The 10786-nt window shown below is 40.7% G+C and overlaps 1 protein-coding gene across 2 annotated transcripts; it reads left to right on the top strand.

Annotated features, from left to right (window-relative positions):
* The first annotated feature begins 1568 nt into the window (after positions 1–1568).
* On the top strand, positions 1569–9912 carry LOC108138858 (alpha-2-macroglobulin). 2 transcript variants are annotated; one of them, XM_041710609.1, is made up of 8 exons: positions 1569–1707; positions 2752–2821; positions 4449–5183; positions 5245–5671; positions 5742–6082; positions 6357–6910; positions 7406–9546; positions 9610–9912. In XM_041710609.1, the coding sequence occupies exons 2-8, from the start codon at positions 2796–2798 to the stop codon at positions 9847–9849; spliced, it is 4464 nt and encodes a 1487-aa protein (XP_041566543.1). In that variant the 5' UTR covers positions 1569–1707; positions 2752–2795; the 3' UTR covers positions 9850–9912. The 2 variants fall into 2 exon arrangements, with proteins under 2 accessions (XP_041566543.1, XP_017116867.1); XM_017261378.2 differs by lacking the exon at positions 1569–1707 and having other exon boundaries at positions 2584–2821.
* The last annotated feature ends 874 nt before the right edge of the window (positions 9913–10786 follow it).

Here is a 10786-nt window from a genome sequence, read left to right as displayed (position 1 = left end):
TAAAGAATGTATACAAGAATATACATAATATCTTTTGAATTATATGTATCTATCTAATTCATACTATATTGTCGCAATCTTTTATACTTCTTTTTAAATTATTTCAAAATTTTAGTGATTTCTATTTTGTTTGTGCATGAAAGTAAATTTTTTGTACTTTTTTAGTATTTTAAGATTTAGGTTTAGGTCCACCCTAAACTGTTAGCTATGATGATCGATGTTGTGAAATTGCCGACAAAAGCAATGTCCGATGAATAAACTGCTTAAAGCGGAGCGAAGAGATATAGATAAGGAGCGAGAAATGTTTATATGGGGAAACCCAATAACAACACTGTGCTACACAGATCTTACCTTCTATGAATGTCGGTTACTTATTGCACAATTCAATTTTATATACCCAATGAATACATATTCATCCAATTAAGAAAATAATAATGAGTTGTTCGATTAAGATGAACAAATTGTCAGAGCTGCGAAATGGCATCCATGTCGTATGAGTAATTTTTTGGGCAATTTAGTGTTCGAGTGTACTCTACTCTATCTGTTTATACATATGTCTACTTTTTATAGATAATAATTCAAATCTTGATTAATTGACTAGAATAGAATTATTAATAAAATACCCGGAATTTTGATATGTGCTGAACCTAATCGCATAATACGAGCACTTGTAAAGGTTCCCTAGCTCTCCAATTCCAAGAATCCTAGACAAACATATTTTTTGGTGCAAAATATTGCAACTGGCATCCAAGTCTTATTAGTAATTTAAAATTATATATTTTATTTTAATGTAAACAAATGTTTATTTTTAACCCTGCTCTTTGTAGATAGCTCCGGAACATGTTTTTGTTTCCTTTCTGGAAAGCTTTGTTACGTGTTTGAATATATTACTGATGAATTTAAGTGGAACAAGAAAACCCTAGAATGCTTTTCGACACTTTGTATGCGCTGTTATCTTTATACATACATATGTGTTTTAAATAAGCCAAGGCAATGTATTACAATAATCAAAATAATTATTAATTTGTAATTCTATGAAATCGTTGATCAAACCAGCTGTGTAAAAATACGGCATATTTAAGACTAACAGAGAATCAACTTTATCTGTTGTTGGTAAGAAATGAATATAGCATGAAGTTTTAAAATCATTTCACTTTAGATTTCTGGGAAATGTCGATATAACAATCTTTCTGCTGTGTAAATTACAGGGTATGGCTGGGAAATACACAGTCAATGGGGAATCACCAAGCTAAACTGGATTTAGTTTGGCAAATCTCGGTTATATATATACCCACGTCAATTTCTCTCTGGTCTTAGTCATTTCTATACTATGTACCCGGTTTCATTTGCAGTACCATGTGAAATACTGGCAAGTGACGTCATTCTTGAGCAAGAGCGAGAGAGCCAAAAAATAGCGTCCCACTGAGGTAAGCGGCCAAAACAACAACAGCTGACTCAGATAGAGAGAGAGAGAGGATTTTGCTATATATAACGACCAGTCAGTCGCGCAAAGTATTCCAATGCAAACGCCAGTTCTGTTGGCACTGCTAATCAACAAGTCCACCGATAATATATAACCCAACCCCTTATTGACACCCAAAAACATTAACATTATTTTCAATAACAAACATTGGGATTTTACGCGAGAACACTCTCTGTGCTTCTACAAAAAAAATAATTTGGGTTTTCCAAATTAGCTCAGCTCATGTACGTAAATCATTTAAATAGCCGAAAAATCTAAATCTTAAATTTCCATGGAAAGCACGAACGACAATTATTAGTGACAACTAAAGTGTTAATTATTGAAAAACCCCAGAGGAAGTATAAACAAAAGCAGCTATAATTTGACAATTGCATGACCATAGTTTTGTGACAAATACCTAGAACATCATTCATATAAAAATCAGATAAGTCAGGTTGCAGTACCTCTTTATCTGTTGTTCCATACAAGTTCAATTTTTCACGCTACATTTCTATTTGTAGATATGGTGAAATTATTAACCAATAAATGCTTTTAAAAATTGTGTTTTTTGAAAAGGATTGCAATTAATTACACGTGGTATTTCTATAGCGCAAACACTTTAAAATATTAATATTAGTAAACTTTTAAACTTGAGGTTGATTTATTAATTTCTTTTATTACTTTTGAACATTTCCCCACATAATTGTGTTTTTTCATAACATCTAGAAACTAAAATTTGACTTGCAATTATTAGTGTACAACATTAGAAACAAAACCATTCCATAGCTTTAGATCATTCTATATCCGAATTATGAATGATATTTTTTGGCAGTGCTAGCCTATGTCAATACATACCAATATTGATATTCGAGTGGCGATTGCCGGCTTTTATTGTGGTCAGTGTTATTGTTTTGCTTTTGTTTGCTCAACTCGTCATCGATTTCAGTGCCCACACATAAGCGAGTATATACTACTAACACTAGCTCCCAGTGTTATTTACTTATAATTTTTATCAGTGTTTATTTTTTTTACGACTCGCACGACTCAGTCGAACTCGGCTTCGTTTGTTTGGCCGGCTTGGGATTGAGGGGTCTTGAAGCTATATCAAATCCGTGGGACATCCAGCCGAACCAGTCCCAGCTCGACTCTGAGCCCCGACGGTTGTAGCCGCGCTAGTCATAATTTCCGCAACACTCGGAGCCAGAATTAATTTTATTTCATTTTATTTGTATTTTCCTCCCCTTCCCGCCCCTTTTTGACCACCAACGCTAACAAAATGCGTCGCGCAGACGCTTTTGCTGTCACGGTTTGTGCGATTTTGGCCCTGCTGCAGATGATGGAACCGGTAAAGGCTGAGGGGTAAGTCCCAATTCCCAATATACTATGTGATCTGATTGGCCGAAATTCACACACGTTAGGCCAGAATATTAGTTATTAAATCGCTGAAACATAAAGCTACAGCAAGATAAATATTCTTAAGAGGTAGAGTCTGCAGAACACTAATAGTAATTAAGTAAATATTAATTGATTTTAATAAGTTCTAGTAAACCCCATAACATCTCCCAAATTTGTATACTTAAAACTACTCTTATTTTACCAGCAACTGTATTGATGTTGGTGTCTGTTTTATTTAATTAATTATGCATATAAGGTAATAGGGCCGTTTTTAAATGAGCTCCAAGGTAATTATAGTGGATTATCAATTTCCCTTTTTATACGTTTACTCATATATTAGTATAATATTATAGTTCATCTTGATTACCCTTGGAGTAGTACAGGAAAATTTACTGATCTTTGTGAACAGTTCAATTCATTTAAAATGAAACTAAATATTTGCTTATCTGTTAAACAAATTCTTAGAAATTTAAAATCATTTCCGAAGGTCAATATTTGTTTTGCCAAATTTTATAACGTAAATTGATTACGTGTTCTTTTTCACATCTTTAAATTAAATTTACCTATTCTGCTGATTGAATCTCAGTAAGCCATTTGCATATAGATTATTATATTGTATAGTTAAACAATTGAACACGCCACATCTTTTGTTTGTCTTAATAGTTTTGTTGATGAGTACATCATTAAATTATGACACGATCTCAAATTAGTTTTTTTTTACAGTGTAGTTAATTATGATTAATTATAAGGAAACACAAAGGTTGATTATTGAACACAATTAAAAATTTTGAAAAGTTAGAATAATCTGAAAACAATTTGACTGTGCGAAATGTAGGAAACAAGGTAAGCCATAAAAAACAATAAGTGATGATCAAGTTAACAACATCGGTGTACGTGATCGAGGACTGTAAGTGCGAGAAAAATGGCTGATCGTAATAAACATGGATTATATAATCTCTAAGCCGGTTTCAAACTTTTCTGAAGCAGATCAGGTTCCCGGAATCTTTACCGTTATCTCCAGGGCTATTATAAATGCATGTATAAACACATATGTATACATATTTATGTATAATTTATTGCCACAGAACAGAAAAAAACCCAAAATACATTAACCTTAACAGCATTTTTGAGTGCCGAGAGAACTGATAAAGATGAGGTTAAAGGCGAGTCCCGCACAAACATTTCAAATTTCTAAGTTCCATTTGGTATCACTTTGCCTTGAGATTAAACGAAATTAACACGATTTCTCAATATTCAATTTTGGGTAATTGAATTACCGTTTCAATGTAGACAAAATCATCATCATTTATGCAGATAGTCTCCTTTGAAACAGAAAATAAAATAATAAAATATAAAAGACATGCCAGTAAATCTATATTATATGGTTAATCTAGAATATTAGGCACGTTTTTAAGTTTTGTCGACCTCTATCATTTATGTTAGGAAACAAATCATTATACTCTCGAGGATTTTGCCGATTTAATTTTGTTGTCCTGTCTAAAGAATGTTTTCATTACGATTGTATCTTAGGATTAACTTCTTAAATATATAAATAAATAACAATTGATTTTCTTTGATGATTCTGTTTTAGTAAATATACCATTGTGGGTCCCGGAACCATCCACTCCCATCGCGATTACAATGTGGCCATTGCCGTTCACCAGACCAATGAGCCGGTCACCCTGAAGGTGGGCATCACCGGGCCCTCCTACAACGAAACCCAGACCGTGGAGCTGGCCAAGTCCGATGAGTACAAGCAGATCACCTTCAAACTGCCTCCATTGGCGTCGGGTGACTATAATCTCACGGCCGAGGGTGTCAAGGGTCTGGAGTTCAAGAACTCCACCAAGCTGAACTGGGAGAACTTCAAGCCGTACATCAAAATCCAGACCGACAAGGGCAAGTACAAGCCCGGCGATACGATCAACTATCGTGTGATCTTCCTCAACGAGAACTTGCTGCCGGATACGGCCGCGGATGAGGTGGTCGTTTGGTTCGAGGACTCCAAACGGAACCGCATCAAGCAGGAGAAGCACATCAAGACCACCGGTGGCGTGTACACGGGAAAATTCGAACTCTCCGAGTTCGCCACCTTGGGCACTTGGTCTCTTCAAGTGCAGAATGGCGATCAACAGACCAGAGAAGGCGGCATCTATCGTGGTCGTCAAAGAATTATTGGAGGATTCGGCCCCACCTGGCGTCGGTCGGATGAACGGGTCAACTTCGAGGTGGAGAAGTATGTGCTGCCCAAGTACTCGGTCAAAATGGAGGCCACCAACCAGGTTTCAGTGAGAGATGGCGAATTGAACGTGGTCCTGAAGGCCAAGTGAGTAAAACCCATAGATCAGTAATGCCATGTGATGCTAATATCAATATTATTCCCTTAGTTACACCTATGGCAAGCCCGTGAATGGCAAGGTTCTGGTCAATGTACGCCTGGATGAGACGAGCGTGTGGGAGAATGTCGATGGCAAGACCGTGCGCAAGGACTACCCCGGCCACTCTGTAATTGGCACCGCCGACATGGTCGCTGGCAAGGCCAAGTTGACCATGGACCTGAAGGAGTTCGCCAGCTATATGCCGCACAAGTACTCCACTTCGTATGCCCAGATTACGGCCACCGTCGAGGAGGACTTCACCGGCGTGAAGCTCAACGAGACGGGCGGTGTCCAACTATATCCCTATCGCTACGAGATGTCCTGCACGGACTATAGCACCTGCTTTTCCTTCAAGCCCGACAAGGAGCACGAAATCGTCTTTAAAATAACCCTTGTCGATGGTACACTGCTCACGGACACCAAGTCTGTGGTGAAGGTGGGCGCTTACAATCTTGATGATTCTTGATTAATTTACTAACCAATATTTATTTAATTTCCTATTAAAGGCCAAGTTCACTGAGGGAATTCGTCGCAATTATGGTTTTTACGGCTATGGAAACAACCAGGAGGAGCCACCACTGCCCAAGATTGAGAACAAAACTTTCGTGTTCGAGAGCCATTTGAATGAGTCCAGCCTGGCGCCTTTCAAGGTGACTCTACCCGATCTGCCGGACTTGGCCAACTTCACCCGCTATTATCAAATTGAGCTGGAGTTTGCCGACGAGAAGCGCGAACTCTACACCACCTATCCCTATAGGGAGCCAAAGAAGGTTGAAAACCCCGAGGAGGAGGAGGTGGAAAAGGAGTGGTTCAAGGCCGAAGTGCAAAGGCCCAAAGACACATGGAGGTTAGTAAAAGTCACAGTATATAATCACAGAAAAAAATAAATAAAAAAATTAACTTGTTTTCATAAAATTTAGAATCAATTCGGTCTTGATACTTGTATCACTTTTTTTATGTTTAAATGCAAAAAATTATTGTTTCCTAATATCAATTTAACATTGCTGTTTTCTATGTAGCACTTGTTTGTTAACTTAATTTTTCTACAGGCAATAAAACTAAAAAGATTAGAGCTTAAGTGATGAATTAATTTTACTTACTTAAATTTGTATTTATTACAGCCTTAAAATCGGCCAGGAGTATCAGGTGACCCTCAACTCCAGTCGTCCGCTGAAATACTTTGTGTACAACATTGTGGGACGCGGAAACATTCTGGAAACGAAGCGAGTGGAGTTAGAGGAGCCCAAGAAAACCGTCAATGTGACATTGAAGCCCACCTTCCAAACCTCTCCCCACGGTCGTGTGTACTTCTATTACGTGGATGAGACTGGCGAATTTCGGTATGCCGAGGAAACCTTCAGCGTGGATGTGGAGTTGCAGAATAAGATCGAAATCAAGGCGCCCGAGGAAGTGAAGCCGGGTGCCGATGTCGAGCTGGAGATCAAGACGTCGCCAAAGTCCTTCGTTGGCCTTTTGGCCGTCGATCAGAGTGTGCTCCTGCTGGGCAACAACAACGACTTGAACAAGGACTCCTTCAACTGGCGTCTGAATGGCTACGACACCTCCACTCCTTGGCAGGGTGGCTACTCCTACTTCCCCGGAGAGCGCTCCGGTGTCGTCACGATGACCAACGCCTACTTCTTCTACAATCGAACCGCTCCATTCTACCAATTACGTAAGTACAATATTCCCCAAGTAAATTCAGTTGTTAAAATTCGAGTTTTAGAAAAAAATCTTAAAGATTTCTTACTTTATTTAAGTATATTTTAATTTAGAGTTTCCTTATAAAATACCTTAGCACCAAAATTTTTTTTTAATTTGGCTTTAATTTGTAGGTTCCTAAGTAGATATTAAAAAAAAAATTTTTTTGTTCCATTCCTCGAGAATTTTAAGTCTTACCTCGAACCTTTTCCTTTTAAGTTAGGATTTCCTTTCTCTGGATACATTCCTATAAACTGAAAATTATAGTTTTCATAAAATTAGACAATTGAATAATATTCAAATTAGAAGATCTTCTTCTAACCTCCTAATTTACCCACTTTCAATAATATTACGAAATCTCAAAACAAATGTATTCCTTTTGTGTAGAGATGGTTAGGCAAGTCAAATTTAAGAAATGTCATTACCTGGAAAAGACATACTTAAATATGTTTTTTAAACCCATTTGCAGAAGCCTTTGGAGCTGCTGGAGCTGCTGGAACTGGAGGTAGTTTCGCCATGAGGAAAACCGCGTTGGTACAAGATAGCCCGATGTTACACTCAACAACCGCAATGATGGGAGCAGCTGCTCCCCAAGCCATTGGATTTGCTGAGTCAGGACCGGCAAACCCTGTGGTGCGAAAGAACTTTGCGGAGACGTGGATTTTCGCCGACATTGAGAGCACGGAGGAGGAGGTATTCAAGTGGATTAAGACCATACCCGATACGATTACCAACTGGGTGGTCACCGGCTTCTCGCTGCATCCGCTGAAGGGCTTGGGTGTCACGGATGAGCAGGTGAACATTAAGACCTTCCAGCCGTTCTTCGTCTCCGTCCGACTGCCATACTCTGTGAAACGCGGCGAGGTGATCAATGTGCCGGCTCTGGTCTTCAACTATCTGCCCAAGCAACTGGACGTGGAACTGACCCTGGACAACGAGGATGCTGAGTACGACTTTGTGGATGCCTCCAATGAGGTCATCGGTGACCAGAAGCGTTCGCAGAAAATCCGAGTGGGTGCCAACGAAGCGGCTGGTGCCTCATTCCTCATCCGGCCCAAGGTCATTGGCAATATACTGCTCAAATTTACGGCCATCTCACCACTGGCCGGCGATGCTGTGCACAGGGCGCTGAAGGTAATCCCCGAGGGTACCACCCAGTACCAGAACAGGGCATTCTTTGTCAATCTGAAGGATACGGGCGAGTTCAAGAACACCTTCGAGCTGGAAGTGCCGGCAGAGGTGGTTCCCGATTCGGAGCGTGTGGAATTCGGACTGGTGGGTGATCTCCTGGGACCAGTGGTCAAGAATCTGGAGAATCTCCTGCGATTGCCCAGCGGTTGCGGTGAGCAGACCATGTCCAAGCTGGTGCCCAACTACCTGGTCAGGGATTACCTGAAGAGCATCAAGAAATTGACGCCCGCCCTGGACACTCGCATCAAGCGGAACCTGCAGGAGGGCTATCAGAATATGCTGCAATATCGCCACGACGATGGCAGCTTCAGTTCCTTTGGACCGCACAAGTGGCGGCAGGAGGATCCGGAACGCATTGGCTCCACCTGGCTTACGGCCTATGTCCTGCGTTCGTTTAGCAAGATCAAGGACATCGTTGATCTGGATGAGCAGATTTTGGCCAAGGGCTATCAGTTCCTGCTCACTCGCCAGGCCGAAAATGGCAGTTTCACGGAATTGGGCGAATTTTTCTACAGCTCGCAGAGAAATCTGCTGACCCTTACGGCCAACTCGCTGCTGGCCTTGCTGGAGGAGGAGAAGCCCAACCAGGCGGCCATTGACAAGGCGGTGGCCTATCTGGGCTCCAACACGGCCGAATCCGTGGAGCTGTTGCCCAAGTCCATAGCCATCTATGCGTTGCAAAGGGCCAAGGCTCCACAAGCAGCCAAACAGGTGGCCGACCTTAAATCGCTGGCCAAGCAGGAGGATGATCGCACTTGGTGGACCGAGGATCTGGAGAAGCTGTACAAATCGAAGAACTGCGCACGCTGGTGGTGTTGGGTGTGGAGTCAGGATGTGGAGATCACCTCGTATGCACTGCTCTCGCTTTTGGAATCCGAGCAGGAGACGGCCGACACGGTGCTGAATACGGTTCGCTGGCTGGTGGCCCAGCGAAATAGCTACGGAGGATTCGCCTCCAGCCAGGACACTGTGGTGGGTCTCACCGCCCTCATCAAGTTCGCCGAGAAGTCGGGCTACGAGGCGGCCAAGTGGGAGGTGACCGTCTCCAACAAGGGCAAGCGCGAGAAGACCGAGAAGCTGACCACATCGGAGGAGAACGATCTGCTGCTCCAGACGGTGGAATTCCCGCAGGGCACCAAATCGCTGGAGTTCGAGGCCAAGGGCACTGGCGCAGCTCTCGTCCAGATAAGCTACCAGTACAATGTGGTGGAGAAGGAGCCGAAGCCCAGTTTCAAGGTTGAGGCCACTGTTATACCCGGAGCATCGCCAGCCAAACTGGAGTTGAACGTTTGCGTGGACTTCGTGGAGGAGGGCAAGTCCAAGGAATCCAACATGGCCATTCTGGAGGTGTCCCTGCCCTCGGGCTACACCGCCGATCAGGATAGCTTCAAGGACATCCGTGACATTGCTCGTGTCAGGGTGAGTTGATTACTAGTTAACTACCAGCTTTTTAAACTAACAATTGATTTTATTATTTCCCAGTTGGTGGAGACCAAGAACGGTGACTCTGTGGTGGTCGTCTACTTCGAGAATCTGGCCAAGAACGAAAACAAATGCATTCCCGTCCAGGCCTACAGGACCCATGCGGTGGCCAACCAGAAGCCGTCCTCTGTGATCCTCTACGACTACTATGACACGAACAAGAAGGCCACCGAGTACTACTCCATCGAGTCGAAGCTTTGCGACATTTGCGAGGGAGACGAGTGCAAGAGCAAGTGCTAAAGTATTCAAACCAAACAATACATTCTCTTCTAAAATCAAATAAAATATTGTGATTATAATGTACACATCTACTGCTTTTTAAATAATTTCAAAGGAATTCACCATAGTATTTAAGAGACAAACTAAAATCTTATGTTAGTCAGCTTTTTGTAATTTTCAATCAAGCTCCTCCTAGGAGCCTTAAATGCGTTCTTTTTTAAAAAATTAATTTACCTCAAACAATATCTATAAAATCCTTATTTTTTTTGGTCACGTCTTAAGCGAATTCAATATATTCCTAAAAGCGAACCTTTCAAACACCTCTCTTTATTATCACATATTTGTTGAAAATACTGGTTATAAATCCATTGCTCTGTTCAAAATGTTTCTTTTTTTTTAATTGTTATTTTTGTTTAATTTTAAGTTTTGCTTTTTGAAAAAAGTTTGTTTTTACTTTCCAAAAATACTGGAGTTTAACAGGAAATCGACTAGAAAAAGACTCAAAAAGTAAAGCAACAAAAAAAAGCCAAAGTTTTGATATAAAACCAAAACATCTCTTAATGAGGTAAAAAGGTCGTGACGATCGCAACATGCATAATTTATTTTTAAAATTTTTGGTGACGAAAAATGATAAGGCATTCGACTAAATAAATACACTTATATAATAACTCCGGCGGAGTACCTAAACAAGTTATAAAAATATACAGTTAAGTTCAAATACAAACTTCTTTATTGAACTCAGAAGATTTTTTTACTAAACTTCGTCATCAGCCTGGCAAATAAAGTTTCTTTCAGAATTACAATTCAACAGCCACATTACTTCTTCGAAAGAAGCAAATTCAACGCAGTTTGAAATTTTAGAAATGTAATTTGGTTCTCCAAAATGCCACTTCAAAAATGCTGGCTTTCCGGAGGCCAAAGACACAAAGGTGCCCTTTTCATTATGGTCGTTGGTGCC

This window comes from Drosophila elegans, unplaced genomic scaffold (genome assembly GCF_018152505.1).
Source record: "Drosophila elegans isolate 14027-0461.03 unplaced genomic scaffold, ASM1815250v1 contig_814, whole genome shotgun sequence".
Lineage (NCBI taxonomy): Eukaryota > Metazoa > Arthropoda > Insecta > Diptera > Drosophilidae > Drosophila > Drosophila elegans.
Note: the sequence above shows the minus strand (reverse complement) of the source record. Positions and strands in the feature narration are given on the sequence as shown.